Source organism: Ambystoma mexicanum, chromosome 7p, assembly GCF_040938575.1.
Source record: "Ambystoma mexicanum isolate Mex_15411 chromosome 7p, UKY_AmexF1_1, whole genome shotgun sequence".
Taxonomy (NCBI): Eukaryota; Metazoa; Chordata; class Amphibia; order Caudata; family Ambystomatidae; genus Ambystoma; species Ambystoma mexicanum.
Window position 1 is genome coordinate 892,916,667 of NC_090939.1, and position 22,863 is coordinate 892,939,529.

Consider the following 22,863-nt stretch of genomic DNA (forward strand, 5'->3'; position numbering starts at 1 on the left):
CAACATTAGCCGAGGATTGAGCAGTCTGCAGCAGTCTGTCTACTCGGTCTACTCTGTCGTTCGTGGGAGGCACCATTTAACCCCAGCAAACACCGCGGAGCGGTGAGCGGAGCATTGAGCCGAGGATTGAGCAGTCTGCAGCAGTCCGCGGCAGATTACCAGCTGTCGGCGGGCTTCTCCTTATGGAGCCCGTTGTTGAAACCGCAGATCTAATTCCAGAATTTCCCTATCTGACGACTTCTGTTGGGTCAGCTTTGGAAGCACGGAAACTCAGGAGCAACTGTAAGGTTCCAGATCACCACGTACTCCATGTACAGAAGTCTTTAACCGGAAAAGCAAAGGAGACAAGGACGGTTATCAACCCCCTCTCTATCGGAACTAATTCACTAAACAAAGTCACAGAAACGACAAAACCACAGTTTGACTTTGAAAATCCCTTCGACACTACTCGGCGTTCCCCATTTCCGTCTCCCATTAATCCCTTCATCACTAACCCATCGGTGGAGCCTGTGGAGATTATGACTGCCACAAGTCATTTTAACTTTCCTGCCGCCGCCGCCGAAAAAAGGACATTTACACTCTGCAACACTCCATCTGTTGCTTCGTCCCAAGCAGAAGACCCGATTATGCCTCCGACCCTTTCCATCTCACGAGTGCTGCGGGTCGCCGTGCTGGAGGCGTGCCCCTCCCCTGGGGGAGCATGCGAGCCGCGCTCACCGCGACTGAACCCCGAGGCGACGATTTTCTCTTCTTCCCCGTGTGTGGCTTCGTCTGTCCAGCCTTACCGCCAGCCCTCCGGGGTGGCGAGTGGAGCGGAGGCCGCGACTGCTGGAGGGCGGCCGGCCTCCGCCCCTGAGCTGGTCGCCTCACGGGGGGAGCGATGTGATATTGCGCCCGCGGGAGTTAGCCTGCCTCCCGGAGGACAAGCTCCGGGCCAGGAGCCAAAAAGGTCGGGGGGTTGGAGGGTTCCGCCAGGGGATGTGGTTTTCCCCTCACCCGCAGCAACTAAGCCCAACCACCTCCACCATTTGCAAACTGCGGAGGACACGACCGAAGGCTTACAGGGCCGTCGACTAGACATCTCTTCTACCAGCACTATCAATGTGAGGCCAGTAAGTACGACGGTACTAGCACAAATCCATGTACCATGGAGTCCTAGCACGGACTCGCAAAAGCAAAAAAACGAAGGCCTACAGACTGAAACTGAAGAAATGGCCAATAATACACCATCGGGGACGTCCCTATCCCAACCCTCGGAACGACATAGAAACAACGAAATAAACGTTCAAAATGTGCCAATACCCATAGAGGCACCTTCTACTATTCCAAAAAAATCTTCTGTTTCCTTACCAAGACAACTACCTGCTGAAAAAGACTCAAGCAATACCATAGAAGCGGATTGCTTTGCACCACAAAACATCAAAACTCCTAAAAACCAAAAATCAAAAAGTCAAGTTTCTCTGGACAAAGTTGATAAAGCCGCAAAAACATTGCGTCAAAAACCGTCGAAAGACCCCAGTTCGTGTTTTCAGAATATACAATCCTCAAAACTTAAAAAAAAATCCTTAACAAAAAAAAACCTCCCACACCCGCTTCTATCAACTGCACTTAAAGACTTTTTTAAAAGACAATGCAAGAGAAAAATGGACCAAGTACACGAACTTTCGGACGCTGAAATCCTTGAAGCTATCCAAGATCTCCCCCCAGTGTCCAAAGTAAGGAAAGTGATAGAAACAACAAAACAAAAGTCATTTGGTCCATCTACAAATGACGAAATCTCACGGGAAAAAAAGAAGGACCTCGAAGGAGTTTCAAGATCTACGGACGCTCAAAACTCGTCCATAGTAAATCATCCTTTAGAGATCACGGATCATGGTATACCAATAAAAATGATTCCAGAAGGTCGGCCCGAAACAAACCCAATACAACCAGAATTGCAAATACAAATACTCAGTAGCATTAAAGCCACTACAGACCAAGCTCAGAACGGAACTGCACAACCCCGAGCCGGGGAGAACCCTCCAAAAGACAAATCACCCCTAAGAACAATCTCGGGATTGATGCCATCCACCTCCAAACACCGACCTCCAGGCCGTTTAGCAGTTGACCAACTGGAACCCGATAACTCTTTGCCACAACCAACAAACTTGAAAAGAACAATCCAGACAGATGAAAGCTTTGCACTATTAATGCCATCATCGCCGCTCAAATCAAGAGATCGGTCGCCACCTAAAAACAGGAGGCTTAGTGAAATATCTACACCTTGTACCAAGGAAGCCACTCCGAAAAAACCTGACCTCACAACTATCATGTCTGCTATAACAATAGCATTGGCACCCTTTGGAAAACTGTATGAGAACATTAGTGATTCCTTAAAAGATCACATTACAGTTACAGCAATGATGCACACTAAACTGAGCTTTGTTGAAGGCTTTATAACTGCCTTGGACCAAAGGAATAAGATACATAGCGATACCTGGGACTTAAAACTAGCCGCGCTAGACGAACAGATCAATTTCCTAAAATCTATTACCAGAGCTAAAAAAATCTTGATTGATAAAGAAACCCAGACAACGCTACCACTTACATCCATAGAACTTGCGCCGGTGTTTGCAAGATCAATTGACAAACTCCCCCCCCATTCCAAATAAAGCACCCAAACCTGCTTCACCCAGTGAGGGGCCCCAAAAAGCGGCGCCCGTAGGGAAGCATCATCCGGTGCTGAAGCTTGCTTTGGGCGACCAACAAGATCATTCCCAGTTGAAAACAGTATCCGCTCTCGATTTAGTGTTAGCGCCAAAAAAATCGCCAAAAAACAAACAAAAAACGTCTGATGGAAACCAGGCTACACTACATCGGAGCGAAAGCAACGTCAACATAGAACCGGATTCTATGCCTTCCCCCAGGACCTGTGAGGAATATTTGTTTCGAAGCCCTTTGATAGATCTAACGCAACATTGGGATACTATAGAAAACACAGAACTGCAACCAGAAAGTGTATCTAATTCAATGAACCCCCTGGATCTAAGAACGACAAACCTATGTCGATATCAACTAATCTCAATCCGGAGAGAAGGGCCAAAACTACAACAATACTGCCTCTACATCCTCCGAATCTACATCAAAAGGAGACCTCAAAACATATGGCAACCTTACCTGAGCAAAGACATGTCAAACAACGTAAACTGTCAACTACAAAATTGAAAGAGACGCCTCTATGTTCTCATGCTTTCAAAACAGATATCCGGCTATTCAAAATAGAACAAAAAATTTTGGACGATCATTATATGATTCTGAATAGAAGAACAGTACTTAAGATCCTAAAACAAGTTGATACCCTTCGGTCCTTAAAATCAGACGACTTTATCTTAATTGAGCCGTACCATAGGTCCAAGCAAGCGAAAGCATATCTTCACATTAAGTCATCGGCTATTTGCGAAATTTCAGAAGGCGTCTATGCAGAACTAGAAGAATCGGGCTTTATGCTCACTGAGGTCCCGGTCCAAAATACAAGCAACAAGAGTGAAGAAAACTCTAAGACCTGTCCCAGCAAAAAATACAGATTTAAATCTCGTACGGAGGACTTATACGGCTCATCGGGACAGAGAAAAACCCCACGCCGTTGGAGTGAATCCAACTACAATTCTACTAGATCAACTAGGGACCGCCCTAGCACCTGGGATAAACCAAGATACGAAAAATCGGAAAACGGAAGATCTCGACCAAGACGAGAGCCTAGAAGCCAAAATGACTACGGGAGATCTCAAATCCGTAGATATTCCCCAAGAGTACGTCACCAAGATCGCCGACCTTCCCCACCTCAAGTAACTGAAAGCAGGAAAAATCTACCACACCCTTCGAAATCCATCACGGATAGTGTCCCAAAAAAGGGTCGCTGGTCTTGGTTATGAGAGTTCTTGACATCAGGACTAAAAAAAAAAATAGCAGCAAGCAGGGGGCTCAACTCCATCTTTTCAGCCCCCCCGTCTGAGTCAAAAGGATCCTCAAAATTCATTTAGGTCTATAGCATCATGGAACACCAGAGGCCATATGCATTTAACTAAAAGTGACAGCTACAATCTAGGAATCTATGACATCGTTTGTCTTCAGGAAACCTGGCTATTGGATAAACCGGCTCTGGATGGTTACAACATAGAGATCTCTCCGGCCCACAAAGGCCCTTTAGGCCGCCCATCATCGGGCCTACTTATAGCCGTCCGTATAGGCTCAGGGATACACATCACTAAGAAAATAGAAGCATCCTACGGACTGCTGGCAATCCTGGCCACATGGCCGGAGGAATCATCGCCAAAAGGCAAAATTTCCTCAGAACCGTTTGCCGTCATCAACATATACTGGAATCCCCAAAAAACATCACCAGACACCTTTTGCGATGCTGCCTCTAACATCATTGACGAAATTAGAATCAAACATCAAACTTCGAATATTGTTATCTGTGGGGACTTTAACGCAAATTGCGTGGCTTCAAACGTGCCAAAAACAAACGCATTACCCAGAACTCTGGCCGAGAGAAGGGGTAAAACATGGCTTACATTAATGAAGTCTATTAACTTCCATAACGCTCTCAACGCAATGAAGAATCAAAACTTGATCCCAACATGGGAACGCGATAACTCATCGGCCACCCTTGACTATATTTTTGTTTCTGAACAAATCTACCACCGCATAACCACCTTTGAAATAATTAGAACCAAGGAGAGTGATCATAACCTCTTGAACCTTATTTGTAAAACTGCTGCTCATGATCGCCAATTTTACAAACAATCGATTGAGATAAATTCCCAGGCAACCCGCCTTTGTATGTCTACCAAAGACATCACATCATTGACTGCCAACTATAAAATGCTAACTTCCGCCATTGACACTAAAGATGTAACTTTTAGAGACAGCTATATTCCTCTACTCCTTCCGTTTAAAAAACCACGGAAATTTCCTAACGATTCAATGTTTCAACATAATCACACCTACAACGCCAATTTGGTAATTAAACGTAGGACGCTAAGGAAAGCAAAGAAAGAAGCTGCAGCCCTGAATACAACCATCTCATGGGAAATTTACCTCACAGAAAAGAGAAATTACAAACAATGGCTGAGATATGTACGGAGCTCTCTCTATCAGTGTGATGCAGAAAACATGCTTAAGGTATTAGCCTCGAAAAAATCGCGGGATTTCTGGTCTATGATTAACCAAACAAACCATCACCCGAAAGCTGCTATGACCAACTCGGTCACTGAAGGAAATTGGGTTAAACATTTTTCTGATCTTTTTGAGGCACCCCCAATAACTACCACTCCTCAGAAGCAATCGCTAGCGAGAAACTGGGTCGACCTTTCTGACGAAGATGCGATAAAAAAAAGCCATTACAAGATTAAAACTATCCCGAGCCCCTGGTCCAGACGGGCTAGCAAACTCGGACCTCAAGCGAAACCCTGACGACTGGGCAGCAGTAATGAGCCTAATCTTCAAAGATTGTAAAGACCAAAAGATAATACCTGACTCTTGGACCCAGGCGGTCGTCGTCCCGATTTTCAAAAAGGGCATTAGGGAGGACCCTTCGAACTATCGCCCGATAGCCTTGTTAGATGTTATAGGCAAGGTCTTTGCTACGATGCTTTTGAGCCATTTCCAGAGCTGGGCAAGGCTTTCCCCCTCGGCAGACCCACTGCAAACGGGTTTTCAAAAAAATGCAAGTACGGCAGCTAACATAATGATCCTGAATATCATCAAAGATAAAGTCTTGTTGGGAGCACCAAGAGTCTTCCTAGCATTTGTTGACCTCTCCCAGGCGTTCGACCGAGTCGACAGGTCAATATTGTGGAACAAACTGAAAGCGTGGAAGTGTCCTGAAGACATCCTGGACCCCATAATCGCCCTTCATTCGAACACTAGGATGGCCGTTCGCCTGAATAACCAAGGACTTCTATCCGATCAAATTCCATCTTATCGTGGAGTGAAGCAGGGATGTCCGCTGGCCCCCGCACTCTTCATATCTTTCCTAGGCGACTTTAAAGACTCCCAAGACGTGATCAGGTCATTTCCACCTAAAGTCGGCAATGTAGGGGTCAAGCGGCTTCTATACGCCGACGACCTGATAATCTTGGATCATACGCAGGTCGGACTTCAGCGGCAACTCGACAATCTTGTCCAATACATAAAGGATAACAACTTGGAGATAAACAAATCAAAAACTAAAGTCCTGATTTTTCAAAAACAGGGGACTAAAAAGAAAGAAAATCTACAGTGGTACCTCAACCAAGTAAAAATTGAAGTAGTTACAACGTTTAAATATTTGGGAGTCGAAATTGACAGCTCCAAGAACCCTACCACAATGCAACAAACTCTATGGATAAAGGCGAAACATCTAACATCCCAGCTGCAAGCAGTCCACAGAAAATATGGCAGATTCAGTCTCCTCCCTGCAATCCAGTTTTACAAAGCTAAAGTAATCCCGTCTTTAACATACGGCATGGATGCAATGCCTACAATCCCGTCGACGCTCTGGACCAAACTAGAAGGCTACATCTGGCGAACAGTACTTGGACTTCCTAAATCTACATCTTCTGCAGCAATAAGACGTGAACTAGGACTGCTTTCCATAGCTGCAGTGGTGACACAAAGTACGATTCAACTATTCAGAAAAATAAGACATCCAGAGAGTCTTCAAATATACCGTATGATCAATGAAGAAATCAGTAAGGGAAACAATAAGCTACTTAAAAACTGGGTTGAAATCCAGCAACAAATCCTGCAGGAGATAGCCTGCTCAGAAGATGAACTACTCGGGAATCCTCTAAGAATAAAATCAAAAATTGAGTGGTTAGATTGGACAAATGCTAATGAAAAAGCATCATCAAACAAGCTGCTAAATCATCTACCACCCGTTTTTAACAAACTCAAAGAGCCTATGGAGTACTGCAAAAGATATCCCTGCAAGCTGTTAATGAAAACCCTATTGAAAGCCAGTCTCAATTTGCTTCCTACAAAAGAAATTTTAGCCATCCGAGCTGCCACTAACGAGAAAACATGTCGTCTCTGTAAAAATCCTGAAATTACAGAATCTGTAAGACACCTCCTGATGGTTTGCCCGGCGATCGCACAGGAAAGGAATGCCTTTTTTGGTCCCTTGCTTATAAACTATTTCATCAATGACGAAGACATGTGGTGGAACCGCTTAATTACAGGAGCTCAAACTAGATGGCTAATTGCGACAGCAAAACTACTAAATATCAGCATGGAAAAGATCTCCCATCTCTCTGACATTTAACGAGAAATTCGCCTCAACTTTGATAAACTGTGGACGGTGAAAACAATAACAATAATATTGCTCCAATCACCCATTAGCGCATAACCTTCTACATTTCTTTTGTCAGCTATATGTGATCACGAGAACTTCTTTTGTAAAAATCTAACAAAGATTATATACAAAAATAAAAATATATCAAAAATATAAAATATTAGGTACCAACTAGGACGCTACTCAAAGGCCCACCAAAGAGGACTCAAAAGTCAAACGATTTGAATCCTATTCCATGTACATACACAATGCTTTTCATGTAGATTAATACAATTTAAGTTAACCAATTAATAAAAAATCTATTGTTTGACATACAGACTGTCTTTCTGAAGGCGCATCTGACGGTAAAAAATTAGCTTTCTATAATTCTTCTTTACAGGAATTGGGCAACCTTAATGCACTTCTTACCATGCCACAGAGAAGATCCTAAACATAATTAAAAAGCTTACACTAGGAGCTCGGGTAAAGATAGCAAGCAGGCTGCAATTTCCATTCTATTAAAATTAAAAAGCCCCAACTGCAGCAAGGGTCTTCAAGGTTGAAGGGAATTTGGCCAGAAATTAGAATTCTCCCCAACAACCTTACTTGAAATATTTGTATTCAAAAGGATTGGTTTTAAAAACACTCCAATACAAACAAATAAAATGAGTAGTACTTGAATAGGTAGTAATCAATACGCAATACTGCACAATACTTTTCCTAAGGAGGATCTGCAATAGTTATTCATTACAATCCCTTCAACTAATTTTATGACATTTGAAATTACAATCCTGCAATAGATTCATGTGAAAGATATTAAAGGTAGTGTATTAAACAGTAGCAATTACGCAATGTTGCATTAATATGGTGACACTGATTGAATACTGTGCAATATTAGATATTGCTTTGAGTTCATTTTTGTATGCAGTTATTTTAATAAGGAATATATACATTTTAAGGAAAGGATTTCATTGAGCATCACTCTGGTACCAGAAATAATGGTCGTCATTTGGCTATTGAAGGCGAGATTTCCCTCTTGTTTAGATAATAAAAGCTTCAGACAGGAATACCTCCCAATTCCATTTTCTTTGATGCAAGTGATGTTGGAGGGTTGTACGGAGCAGGCCAACCCTGCTAGCGTCTCTACCTCTACCAGGCCCTTTGCAGGGAACCTTGCCCTTCACGTAATCTCAAAAACCCAGGACCTCCTGTCCAACCTCTCGTCCCCTCCCCCCTCTTCCATCTTCTACTTCTGCTACCTCTGGCCCTCTTGCAGCCGCCACCAACTCTCTTCCTTTCCTCTTTTCTCCCCTAACAAAGTTTCTAGACAAGTCAGATCTGTGAAAGTCTTGTCAAAACAGGTTCTTCCAAAACCTTCAAGGACCACATGGACACCCTTTCTCCTGCTCTATCTTTCTTCTGCCTTCGACACGGTCAACTATACCATCCTGCTCAACTGTCTGTGACAACCTGAGTATCACTGATCAGGCTCTGGCCTGGCGGACTTCTTTCCTCTCTGATCGACCCTCCCAGGTCTAACTTTGGTCCTTCCTTTTCTCCATCTCGGTCTCTACCTGCGGCGCTCCCCGGGGTCCAACCTCTCACCCAGGCTTTTCAACCAATACCTGACAACTCTCGCCCATCGCATTGCCGCACTCTGCTACAACTCATTTTCAGGCTTCCCTCCACCACCTCTTCTCGGATTGTCCGTCTGCTTTTTCAAGAGTGGTGTGCCGCCAATGATCATTCCCTTAATGCCAGCAAGATTGTGCTGCTCATCGGCACACCTTCACCCTCCTTTCCGGTCACACTCTGGCCAGCCTCCCTTGGCCCTTGTTAGGCAAGATTGTGTGCAGTACCCTTTGGGCGCACTACAACAACCCTGACCTCCTGGCAATAGAAACCCAACCTTTGGTATAAGTCTGTACTACACAGGTTGGTAGTGTGGCTGATCTCAAGAGGGGTCAGTGTGAGCAGTAGTGTTCTTACACAGAGGTTTATAGTGGCAAGTATTCAAATTAACTCTTATACTCAAGGTTTCTTGATTAAACAATTATTAATTTAACAGTCAGTTGAATAAGCCTTGTTCAGAAGGGATCAATATAACAGTAACACACAAATACACTCCAAAATACACACTTAGTTTCTCTAAATCAGCAAGTAACCATTTGAGATGGCGCACAGATTCCTACACCCTGAGGTCACTTAAATAACTAGGACACTGGACATTAATATATCACTGGTGCATTTAGAGCAATATCGAGTTTGGTGTCACAGAAACGGGTTTAAGTATAACACAAAGGTTACACAAATATTCTGAAAGCAGGCAAGTACTTTTTAACCCTCCAATGCAAAGTAAATTAACCCTTTCCTGGAGGAAAGCTAAAGCACAAGGTTAGAGGTAAGAAGAGTCTTTTAGGGAGCCAGGCCAGCCAATATTAAGTTAGCAAAAGTCAAGGTAGGCTGAAGCACTTCTTGTAGTTAGGTAAACGTTTTGCGCAATGTTTTAGATGCCTTTGTAGAAAAGGTAGAATTAATGTAGGAGACGTGAGGGGCAAAGCTGTAAGCAACTCTGCAAGGTTACCCAAGACAAGTCTCAACTGAGAACAAGTAAGGCTACACCACAAGAGGCAAGGCTTCTTTACAATACCTTTGGTTAGAAAAAATGGTTCCATCTGAGTTCTGTTCCTGTGCCTCAGTTGTGGGGACAAGAGGGAGGACTTCTGGCAACTCCTGCACTACAATGGGATGGTCAGCATTAGCCAAGGACAAACTTCAATTCAGCGATACTTCGCGGTTTCAGCGCCTCTTATCTCAGCAAATAGCACCTGTGCAGTCTCTCGGATACCACTCTGGACTTTCCTCACATCTGGGGTCCAGCACTCTGTTGAGGTGGCTCAGGCTTGGTCAGTCCCGCTTCCTGGTGTTAGGCAGAATTGCATGCAGTACCCTCTGGGACCACCACATACAATTAGGACTACAGGTGTAAGCAAAACCAACCTTTGGTACAAGTCTGTACCACACAGTTTTGTGGTAGCGAGCTGAGCAGCCAGAGGGGATGTGAGCAGTACAAGAGGTTACACAGAAGTCTTGCAATCACAGTGGTTCAAATAGACACTTCCACTCAAGGTTTCTTGGTAAAACAGATTAATTTATTACACAATCATTTAGAAAACATTCACTAGAAGGAGGCACCGTATTATACACAAACATAACAAACCAATGAGTTTCTGAACAAATTAGGCTCCCGTGAAATAGGAGCAAAATGGCATTTCAGTTACTTTCAATGGGAGTAAAAAAGGCACAAGTTAGCAGAATAGCTCACAAATACTCTTAGTTCAAGTAGTTTTAGTTCACTAGACGACTCGATTCAGTTCAATAGGCCTAGCCCAAAGTCAATGGACTAGTGTCTTGGATAGGAAAGTTCTTGAAGTAAACAAGAAAGTCTTTGCAAAAGTTCAGTAGTTTGTACGAAAAAGAATCATATGTTGGGTCACAAGCTTATTAGGCCTGCAAGTTGGGAAAAGTGTCACAAACTTTCACCGCGAGAGAGGCGTTCTCAATCGGGTCGGCACAGTACCTTAGTATGAAGCAAAAGATGCAGATGAAGACGTTGGTTCCTGGCAGTTCCTGAGCCTCAGGACAAGAGGGAGGACGTCGGGGGACTCCTCCACTGCATGGGATCGTCAGAAAAAACTGACTAAATGGAGTCACTTCAGTTAGAGTAGCTGTAATTCAAGCACACAAGCTGGTGTCCTTCCCCCTGGTTAATCCTAACCAGCTTCGAGAGTGGTATCCAGGTGGCTTACGACTTGATAGGTCCAACCAACTCAAAAGAAGTCGTCCTTGAAGGGGCTTCTGTCGAGATGAACTTGGCAATTCGGACCTGCAGCAGGGCTTCACCAGGCAAACCAATGGTCCAGGAGTTGCAGCAGACATCCTCTTCCAGCTAGTCTTCTGTTCTTTTGTTCCAGTGATTGACTGCTATCCAGTCCAAGAGACTGGCCTTTTAAACTGTTTCTCCCATTCATTACAGCCTAGCTGCACAGTCAGCCAGCCAATCATGCCACAGTGCATTTGGGTCTCCTAGGAGACTAAGCATAGTGAGTTTCGGGCACCTCCCTCACTTCCTGCCCACCCCAGACACTCGGGCGCCAGAGGCGGTCTTCAGTCCTGAAGCCCGCCAAAGGCATAGAAACAAAGGGACTAAACCTGGATTGGCGCGCAGAGACAACCACTAGAAGGACCTTTCCAAAAAGAAATGGCGAATAAAGAAGACTGGGACCGGTTTAAACTAAGGGGTTTGAGGCGCCATCTTGAACAACATGGCTCCTGCGATTTCTAGCTACCAGAGTTCGCGGTCGGCAAAAATCGAGTTTCTAGACACAGGGGCTACTACGTAGCCCCTCCAGCACTCTATGGGAAGATAAGTGTGCTGGGTCTAGGAATTTAAAAAGACTAGTAAAGTCAATTTAACCTTACATTCTCTGGGAAACAGTAGTTTATCCCAGAGAAGGTATTTAAACCTTTGGCCAGCCTAAAGGCCTCCCTTTGTCACTGCACTGGATGCTGTGTGACGCAAATAAAAAAAGATGATGCCTAGGGAGTGGTTTAAAACTCCATAACCAAAGAAAATAAACACAGAAAACAAACAGAATTAAAAAGTACAGAGTCCCAAAGTTCAGCAAAAGAGCTGGGGGTCTCTAAAGTAGAGGAATTAGCACATTGAGCATTCTCCCCATCACCTGGGAGTCTGTAGGATCTTCCACAAGCTTGGGTCCGGCAAAAGTGATGCACTCCGTTTGGTGTTCCTCTCCCTGGCACTTCGGTTCCAGCAGAAGCAGAAGTACAACCAGCTCCGGGAGGATGTCCAAACAAGTTCACTTGGAGTGGATTGGTCCCACCAACTCAAGGAGACAAGTCACCCTTGCAGGGCTTCTCCAAGTCGAGGCGAATTCGGAGCTTCAGCAGCAGTGCTTCACCGGGCAAACCAATTGTCCAGGAGTTTCAGCAGGCGTCTCCTCCAAGTTCTTCTTCAGATTCCTTCGTCCAGCAGTCAACTCTGCCTTCCAAGCCAACAAAGCCAACAAAGCCAACAAAGCCTTGCCTTTTATGCAGGTTTCTCACATTCTGTGCAGACTACCTGTCAATCACACAGCAGGATGGCTGTCTTTGACGGACAGCTGGCCAATCACCTTTGGGTGCATTCTTATAACGAAAGGGACTAAGCACAGGGAGTTTCCGTCACCTCCCTCACTTCCTGCCCCTGCCAGACATACTGGAGCCAGAGGCGGGCTTCACACTTGAATCCCGCCAATGACAAAGCGAACAAAGGGACCAAACCTGGTTTTCAGCGCAGAGTAAATCTCAAGGACCTTTTCAACAAGAAATGGCGAAAAAGGAAGACTGAGGCCATTTTGACAAATGGGCCCCCATGGGTGTGCAACTGCGGCTGCAATTGCAGCCCGCGGTAAAAACACAATGGTAGTAAAAAGTAAACCACTACCACCAGCCATTAATTGTAGAGAGGGCAACAAAAGTGTTACATGAGAACTAGACAAAGGGGTTACCAAGTAGCCCCTCCAGCATCCTATTGTAAGATAGTGTGTGTGCTGGGTCTAGAAATTTACAAAATGTAAGTAAAGTCAATTTCACTTCACTGCCCTTGGGTTTATCCAAGATAAGGTATTTAAACATTTGGGAACTCTGGAAGACTTCCCTGTGTCACTGCACTGAAGGTGCTGTGTGCCACAATGTACAGATGATGCCTATGGAGTTTGTCAGACTTCACAACCAAAAAGAAACAGAAAAATATGTGTGAAAATGTGTCCCACTCTCCAGGTTAAAAATTAAAAGTCCTTAGGTCCAGCAAAGTGCTGGGGGTCTTTAAGGTAGAGAGGAATTAGCACATTTCTGGGAATTCTCCCCAACAGCCCTCTTCCTACCCCCACCTGTGAAGCTAAGAACCTCAGGGTCATCTTCGACTCCATGCTTTCATTTTCTGCCCACATCAGTGCTGTCTCTAAAAGTCGAACTTCCAACTGCACCTCCTCAGAGGCATTCTGCCTTTCCTCTGCTTCCCCCAGAAGCCCTCTCTCGAGCCCTGGTTCTCTATAGGCTGGATTATTGCAACATCCTCTTTCTAAATCTACCTGCTTCTACTCTCCACCCTTTGCAACTCATCCAGAACAGGACTGCAAGACTTGTCCTTGGCCTCAAGCCCTGGGATCGTATCTCTCCAGCCCTGCAATCTCTTCATTGGCTCCAAGTGGCTGCAAGGATTAAATTCAAGACACTTTGCATTGTCCACAAGGCTTTCTGGGGCCTTGGTCCAAAATACCTACAACTCTCCCTCTGAATACCTTCCCACTCAAACTCTTCGCTCCTCTAACTCCCTTAGAGTCAGTCGTTTCTCAAAGAAACAAGCTGGGGTAGATTTTGGTCTTCGGCAGGGGCCACCCTCTGGAACAGCCTCCCTGCCACTCTGAAACTGGAAGAGAACTGGCTCCAGAAGCACCTCAAGACCTTCCTCTTTGCTTCCGACTTCGCTCTTCCTCTCCCTTGCTGATCTGTTCTTCTTCGGCACCATGCACCTGGTTACCTTCCGATGGGCCCAGGTCTTGCCCACCCTGCCACGCACCTGCACTGCCTCCTGGCTATCCTTGCACTTGGGTCGGTATCTGTAACCCTACAGTCCCCACCTCTACTGCACTTAGACACCCCCTGTCTGTGCCTTAATCCTAGCACTTGCCATTTGATGGCTTCACTATCACTTGTTTATTAATCCTTTGCTCAGCACTTACCACTTATCCCTCCCCCTGCACATTCTCAATATCACTGGACCTAGTAAGATTATGGTTTTATTCTCCCTTGTTCCCCACCCTTGCCTTGGCGCGCACTGAAACATTTGTGTATGAGCATGATACAAATAAAATATCAAAAACCCCCCATGATGCAGATAGGCCAGAGGAGTCTACTAAAAACCCACCTGTCCTACCGAATCCGGCCAGTATCTTAGACCCCCCCCCCCCTCCACTTCATGTCCCCCCACTACAGAGGTCTCTTCCTTTCCCACAAAATCCTAGGGACTCAAAGCTGGCCCTCTGGTGACCCTTGGGGCAGAGCAAGCAAGATCAAGACACTTAACCAACCCCCCCAGCAGCCACCACTTGTGTTCATATTAGCACACAAAGGTATTCAGTTTAGAAAATTACATACCTTATTGTTTTTACTTAAATAGGTAATGTTTAGTTGTAATCCTGAAGACATCAGTAAACAAGTTCCATTCATACTGCTGACATTGTAGGTCCCAACTGATGGAGTTGGTGGAGCTGGTGGGGTTGGGGGTGTGACAGTCGAATTTGTAGTTGGTACAGCAGTAGTACTTGGAGTGTCATCTTTACTGCAAACGGTTTCTAGAAATATAAAATATTGTTATAAAATACCGGAAAACCATATGGAACAATTTTGCCACTGAAAGACCAATTTAACACAATTTGAAGATAAAGTTACAGTGCAGATTAGCAAAGTCCCATCTTGTTACCAAGACCAATTCGTTCGGGAAGGTCGTTGGGTTAACCTTTACTAACTTCACAAAAGCACCAACACCACGAACAAACGTACCCTTCCAGACAGTTTTTCTATGACACACGGGTTTAGATGTCATGCCTTTGAAAGTAGTACACAAAGCCATGGTTCAAAATGTACTTTGCTTAAATTGGGAGAGCAACAGAGCTGCATGTAAAGGCAGAGTACAACGACAATTATTTTTTTAAATTAATCAGCTGAAGCGCAGTGTTCAAGGTCAGAAAGGCAGCATAACATCTCTCTACCCTCTCTCCATTTCCCCCCCCCTCCTAAGTGCATGTATACACAGACACTTAAGACAGTCAGGATTGAGGCATAGATCCCTCAAACTGCAAAAAAATAAGGCATTCTGCAGCACAGAAAATTTAGCACTTAAAACACAGTCCATCCTATTGACTAGGGTTGCGGGTTTTAATGAGCACCAGAATGCAGTTAAAGCAGACCAATTTGTTTGCAATAAAAAAGGTAGGGTCCAGGGAGAGATGATACAGAGGAACACTCCTAACAGGCTCAATAGCACAAAAGCATTGAAAATTGGGTTTCTTGCAAGTAATGTCTGTTGCGTATACTTTGATCTAAACAGAAATATTGAGAATACCAAGATCATGGTACAACGCAGCATTCCTTTACGAAGCATAAAGATGAGAAGTACTGAACCAGTTACATTGGGGACATACCAGGGACAAAACAAGCACACAGAAAAAGTATTAAAAAGAACAGGCAACTTACAAAATGTAACATTAACCTAAAGGGGCAAGTGTTATCAGATATACACAATTACATTATTAAGCTTCACTGAAGGTAGTGTTGGGGTCAGGTAGGAGGATGGGGAGTTTAAGAAGAGATACACAATTGGGCTGGGTTTGATGGTTATGGGCAGTGGGTTCTAGTGGCGTGGGGTGAGTAGGGAGAGAAAGCAGAAGCAAGAGGTGGCACGGTGAGGGTATGGGGCCACGAGGTTGAGTGCAGAAGGGGTAATCTGCTGGAACAAGATGGTGAGTAAACGATGATACAAATCGTGCAGGTACTGAGAAGCAAGACCACCAATGGCTCTTCAAGTTCCTTCTAGTCTACAAAGCTATTGTACATTTAGAGCAAACCAGCAACTTGTCGCTAGGTAGTAGTAGGGGGAGGATTTGGGTAGGTTGTAGAAATTGCTGGTAGCAAAGTTGAAAACTTGGTCCAGAAAGGAAGGAGTAGAGATTATTTTTGTAGCAGGGAAGAAAAAGGACATTCTCAAATGTTGGAGGTTGATAAGAGAAGCAGAGGCAGTGGTAGGGATTAATTGTTGAAGTCTTAGGTGACCATCAAAGAGGAGCCCAAGATTGCGCATCGTGGATGAGGGACCAAGGTCAGGCTGGCAGGAGGGAGCAAAGGGATGGCGTTGGGGGCTGAAAGGAGATTTCTTCTTTTTTTTTTTAAGAGTTCTGCATTATGTACCAGAGAGCCATCCCTTGACTAATTTTGACAGTTTTGGTTCCGAGATGCTGAGTTGGAGGGACAGAAAAAAAATATATCTGACTCAGGAAAAAAGTAGCAACGTTTCCCTAGGGCAGAGGCCTAGAGGGTGATGAGCAGAGGCCCATGGTGGGGTGGGCTAAGCCAGGGAGAGTGGGGCGGTTGCGGAATTGGGGGGGCAGAGGGAGGGGGAGGGGGAGTCAGATGTTTGCTAGTTCCAAGACATTTATCAATCTTCCAGGTAGGAGGCGATCCAGGCAAGAGCAGACTTTTGAAGCCAAATGCCTGGAGAGCGAAGAGAAAGGAGGCGTATAGAATAGAGTTAGGAGTGGTGAGCATTAGAAAGTTGGAGGAATGCACGAGTGTGAACTATGGAAGTGAGATTGAAGTGGATCTGTGTGAACAGAGGATAGCACAGTGGCAACAAGCTGGTCTTGGAAGCAAGACCACGCAGAGCAACAAGTTCGAATCCCAGATCCGCTAAGAACTCTGGTATGGTACCAGGTGAGTTATAAAAAAACAAAATCAATCAGTAAATCTCAAAGGCCATTATCCTCAAGGTACTTTGTGATCCCAGTCGAAGACCACCTGCTCAAGGACACTTGAATAATGGGGAAAAAACTGGGTAATAGCCTTCTGGGATGTTTGGGTCAGAAGATGGATTCTTCAACATCGGGAAGACTTTTGCAGATTTGAAGGAGGCAGAGAGGAGTCCAGCAGAAGGGGAGATGGTCACAAATTGACTAGTTGGGAAGCAAAAGAAGCTCGAGGTGGGATGGCACTATGAAGGATACGAAAGATGGGTGCTAATTCAATAGGCGGGGTAGTGGGGGGGAGAAGTAGAGCATACAAGGTGTATGAGGAAACAATGCACAGAATGGTTGGGAAGGGAGCGAAAAGGGCTGCGAGTGACATGCATTTTTATATTTTTCCAGAATAAAAAGGTAGTGGTAAAAATCATTTGCAGAATGGGAGGAGGCGATGGATATAGAGTTGGGAGTTGTGAGAAAAGATTGGAGGGTAGATGAGTGTGGCGATTGTGAAGTAAGGAGATTAGGTTTGGGAAGTGAAGGATTTGCCAGAGTTCAGTGCAGAGGTTAGGGCAACGAGGGAATTTGTGTAGGCCAAGAGTAGGGAAGGGGTCAATTTGCACCAGCATCATAGGTCACGACGTAGGTTTGTTTTGAGGGGCTGAATTGCAGAGGTGATCCAAAAAATGAGAACAGTGTGTTAGGGAGAATTTTCATTTCTGTGCCAATTCCCTTCAACCTTAGAGACCCCCCCAGCTCTTTTGCTGTACTTAAGGGCTGGAGTGAGTGAGATCCTAATGCATGCGTTTGGACCTGATTTGGATTATGTGTGTTTCCTTTGTTTTTGAAGTCCGACAAACTCCATAGACATCTACCTTTTGTATGGTGACCGCACCTTCAATGCAGGGTCAGGGAAATCCTCTAGATTTCTCATGGTCCAGCACACTATCTTATGTGGAGTTCAGGGGGTTACCTAGTAGCTCCTTATCCTACATTTGCATGTAACATTTTTTATGTTACCGCACTACTTCAAATGGCTGGTGGCAGTGGTTTAATTTTCCTACCAATTATCACGTCTAATGTTTTGTCATTACAATCGTTATTTCTTGGTTGGTTGGCACCAAAAAGAACATCATTGTAATTAATGAATGACAATTTGTTGACATGGTGTAAAGCAACACAGCCGATGCGCGTTTCAACCTTAGTCTTTTTCAAGGCCAATTAAGTTTGAAAGGTGAATTCCAGAGCACACTGAGGGGGACCGTACCGCAGCCAACGGACAAGCACCGCAACCTGTTCCCCGAAGCGCTCCGAGAAGAGACGGCATCGCTTGCAGCATACCCAGTCGGGGTAGGGAAACAAGCCAGAACCCGGCGGCCTGCAGCACTAACCGGCATCCTAGACGTGTTCGGAGGTCGCAGACCAAGAGCACCGACAGAGGATTGCAGCCGCAGGCTGGCACCAGCACACCGGGAGCCCTGCAACGCGACCCAAGACGAGAGGTAAGGAGCTGGGGGGGGAGACGCCTTAACCACCACTGCACTGACTGCGTGGCGCCCCCCGCGCGCTCCCCCAGGAACCTCCACCCAGAGACTCACTCCAGCTGGGTCCATAAGCGCGGCTCGGCCCGCGACAACCAATTGCAGTCCCACGCGACCCGGAGACACAGGACACTGCATCTGACAAGAGGGCCAGTAAGCCATAACAGCCTAGGCCCAGCATTTGAGCAGCACCCCCTACCTGCCTCCCTTTAACTCCCCACTGGGGCACTTTCACCTTCGCAGCCTTGACAGGCACACAGCTTGGGCAGTGCACAGCAGACCCTTGAGGACCACGGCTACCTCCCGAGGCCGACGAGAAAGGTGTTGGAGCGGCTTGTGGCTCCCGCGACGCGGCGCACGCTGTGACGAGAGCCCTGCGCAGTGGCACCGCACAACAGCAAGCGCCCTGGGCCCTGTGCGTGCTCTGCAACGTACAACACAAGGGCAACCTGCCCAGCAAACCAAGCGGAACCCCCGCCCCCAGGGTTACCCACACGCTCTACCCTTGACGAGGGGCTTTGCTAGACTGCTGTGCCCCGGGTGCGAACGCCGTGAGCATCAGAAAGGGGTGCAGGGCTGCACTCGGGTGCCGGCTGAAGCAGCGCCGCCAAATGCATTGCCACTGCTACCACCGAGAAAGCCGGCGGGAAGACCCGGCGGGCCCGCCTGTGCTCAAGGGGAGGACCACAAAAGGTGCCAGAAGCAAGAACCACCAACTATGGAGACCTACGCAGCCACCAGCGCTACCAGGCCGGACGCCGCCACAACCTCCTTGGCAGTTTCGGGAGCCGGGCCTCCCGAACCAGCAAACTCCAGCTTCTAGAGGCTGTCACGAGACAAAAAAAAATGATGGAAAGCAAAATTGACGCCATCGCTATAGATCTAAATTTGCTGAGACAAGACGTTCGCTCCATCGCAAGCAGGACGGAGGTACTGGAGACCCAGGTGCGAGAAAACTCTGAAGCTAAAACGCAACTCTTGGAGGAAGTGGACGTCCTGGCCCAGAAGGAAATGACCCCAGGAACTATGAAGATCTCTTACTGCAAGAAATTTGAGCCGGGAAATTATCGCAAGGCTTCACTATTGAAAGGGCCCATCGATCCCTCACCAAACGGCCGCCTCCAGGGAACCCGCCCAGGCCAATAATAGCCAAAGTCCTCAATTACAAAGACAGAAAAACAATCTTAGCCTACTCAAGATCAGGCGGCTGCATACAGAGACTCTGCAAAAATCGCCATCTATCCAGACTATACCCTCCAGGTCCAAAGAAGCAGAGCCCAATTCTCCCACACCAAAGCCAGACTGAAAAACGCAGGCCTGAAGTACATGCTCCTAAACCCAACAAGGTTGAAAGTCCTTCTCAACAACAAGGCTATCCAATTCGCTACACCTACTGAAGTCAGTGAGTGGATGGACAGGGAACAGATCCCTGATGTAAGAGCAAGGCAACGCAAACCACGGCAAACGGCACCCTAAAAAGCAATCCACACTATCCCCCTATCTGATTAACAAGGGGATACCGCACCCCGCAAAGTTGCGGCGACATCGAGTTAACTGGAGCCACACTGAACACGTCCTGCTCGGTATACGACACTCACCGAAGCAACCTTTCCTCCACCCCTTGTATCAGTTTGGGTAGTTAACTCTCCCGTAGGGCACCAAGGGACCTAAGGTCGAATGGAGCGGAAACGAGGTAGTCAGAACGGGGGTAACCCCGCTAGACTGGTTTTGTTTTTGACTAGTTTAAAGTTCAAAGTTTATGGGGAAGGGAACCCTTGTGTTAGAATCCCGTTTGAAGTTTATGGGAGAAACCAAGACCACCCAGTGCACTGCACGCTGCCAGTCCGAAAGACCAGGTCACCCTGTGGGCCACCCACAAACATCACCACACCTAGATCGTGGCTGATAAAATCAGAATTATGTCATGGAACATCAGAGGATTAAACAGCTACGTCAAACAATATCGAATCCACACTTTTTTGAAACGCCACAAAGTCGGAATCACCCTACTGCAAGAGACCCACCTAAATGCACAAAAGCTAGCAGCGCTGGCCAAAGTCTGGAGGGGAACCTTAATAGGCACCACATACTCCACTTATGCTAGGGGAGTTCTAATTTGGATTGCCCCGTCCATTCCCATCAACCTGATTCACACCAAAACAGATAACGAAGGTAGAATGGTCTGGATACAAGGCACTATCGAAGGGAGAGCCCTTTGCCTGGTTAACACCTACGCTCCTAACTACGACACCACAGTCTTCTTCCGTTCATTGTACACCCGACAGTCTGTGCAGAGACTGCATATTAATATGGGGAGGCGACCACAACTGCACCCTAAACCCCTGTATGGACAGCAAGCATGTCCATCCTTCCCCCCTCCCACCAAATTACTGAATGCCCTTACACAACAATTCGCCCTGAAAGACCTCTGGAGAGAACAGCACCCCGCAAACAGAGTTTACTCCTTTTACTTACCCCCACATGCTGTACACACTAGAATAGATTACATCTTCGTGAGTGAGGAACACCTAGACGCGTTCGAAGACACACAATACCTGGCCAAGATGCTGTCACAGACCACTCACCCTCTCCCCCCCCCCCCCGCGACAACCACTTGGACAATAATACGGTCTCCCCGGGGAGTTCTATAAGACCCATGAAGATACACTAGCCCCACTACTATCCCAAGTGTACAACGAAGCATATGAATTAGGTAACCTCCCAGAAACAGAGAAGCAGTCATCCCTTTACTAAAACCCAATAAAGACAGCTCGGAAAGCGGCTCATATAGGCCCTTGTCCACGCTTAATGTGGACAACAAGATACTGACGGCGCCATTAGCAACGAGGCTGCGGAAAGCCATCCCGCTCCTAATCCACCACGACTAGACAGGGTTCGTGCCGGGCCGTTCCATCACTGAACACTTACGCAAACTGCACCACGTCATATACAGTACTGACAGCAGACCCAAAGAATGCGCAGTGACGTCCCTAGACGCCTCTAAAGCGTTGGATTTGATCCGATGGAAATGGCTCCACGCCACTGACAAAGATGGGAATAGGGCCAACCTTCCTAAAATGGGTCAAACTCACCTACACAAATCCCGCTGACAGAGTGCGTACCAACACCTTCTCCGACAAATGGACTCTTCCGTGGCACTCTGCCAGGATGCCCCCTGTCCCCCATGCTATACATCTTAGCTATTGAACCAGTGGCAGCATATCTCAAGCAGGAGTATGGAGACGGGGGCACAGTAATAGAAGGGGTGACCCACTTAGTCTCCATGTATGCAGAGGACTACCTAAAAGACCCTGAACACATACTACCTTACATACTGGAGACATTGGAGGGGTTTCATAGATACACCGGGATTCAGATTAACCACAATAAATCTTGCCTGTACCCCCTAGCGGCCCTGAGTAAGTCCAGCGCGGAACACCTACAAACCCTTGCTCTCAAATGGGAACCCACCTCCTTTAAATACCTGGGCATTATGATTCACCGAGACCCCAAAACTGAACACACACTGAATACAGTCAGAGCGAAGGAAGGCTTGCTCAAATCTATGGACTTTTGGAGCAAACTACCGCTCTCGGTGGCGGGAAGAGCGGGGCTTCTCAAAATGGTAGCACTACCAAGACTCCTATACTTTTTCACCAACGTCCCGCATATCATTCCGCAACAATTCTTCAAAGGCCTAAATAAACTCTGCAGGAAATTCCTATGGCAAGAAGGAAGACAGTCGCACTAGAAACAATGCAAAGACCGTATGACAAAGGCGGCCTTAAGGTCCCCAATTTCGAACTTTACTACTTAGCAGGCCAATTGAAGCACGTGATCCAATGGATGGCAGATGACACTTCAATTAACACTCTTCTCCTGCAGCCCGCAGTCCCCCTAAAGCTACTAAGAGACCTGCTGTGGATCGAGCCATGAGCTAAACTGCAAGACGCATACTTAATACACCTCGGAATCCAGATATGGAAGCATGCTTGCAAAAAACCAAATTAACCGACCCCCTACTCCCCACAGATCCCGATAGCGGCAATCATGACAACCAGGCCGGAGGGCCTGAAGGTGATAAGAGACACATGGGAGCTTTTCGGCGTCGCCACCCTGGGAGATCTGATGGACGACCAGGGCATTCTAACGTTCACAGAGTTGCAGGAGTCCTCAGGGATACCAACAGGACAGTTCCTGCTGCACTGCGCAGTTGTAAATAGACTCGCAAGACGATGGCCTGTAACAAGGAACCTTGACACCGGACACAAGATAATCGAGAACCTGCCGAGTGTCGCGGATGGGGAAGACATGAAACCACAAGACTTTACGAAATACTGCTCAACTGCACCACCCAGCAAGACCTCAAGAGCAGGGAGAAGTGGGAGCAGGAACTAGGCTTGCAGTTCGAAGATAAAGTGTGAGAGACCATAACACATTACCACAAAAAAGT

The 22,863-nt window shown here is 46.5% G+C and overlaps 1 protein-coding gene across 1 annotated transcript in view; it reads right to left on the reverse strand.

The window, feature by feature from the left end:
• Nucleotides 1-22,863, reverse strand: part of LAMP1 (lysosomal associated membrane protein 1) — a 436,503-nt gene that overhangs the window by 286,716 nt on the left and 126,924 nt on the right. The window contains exon 5 of the mRNA XM_069637150.1: nt 14,513-14,709. Within this exon, the coding sequence (XP_069493251.1) occupies nt 14,513-14,709 (197 nt within the window). The remainder of the gene's footprint in view (nt 1-14,512; nt 14,710-22,863) is intronic.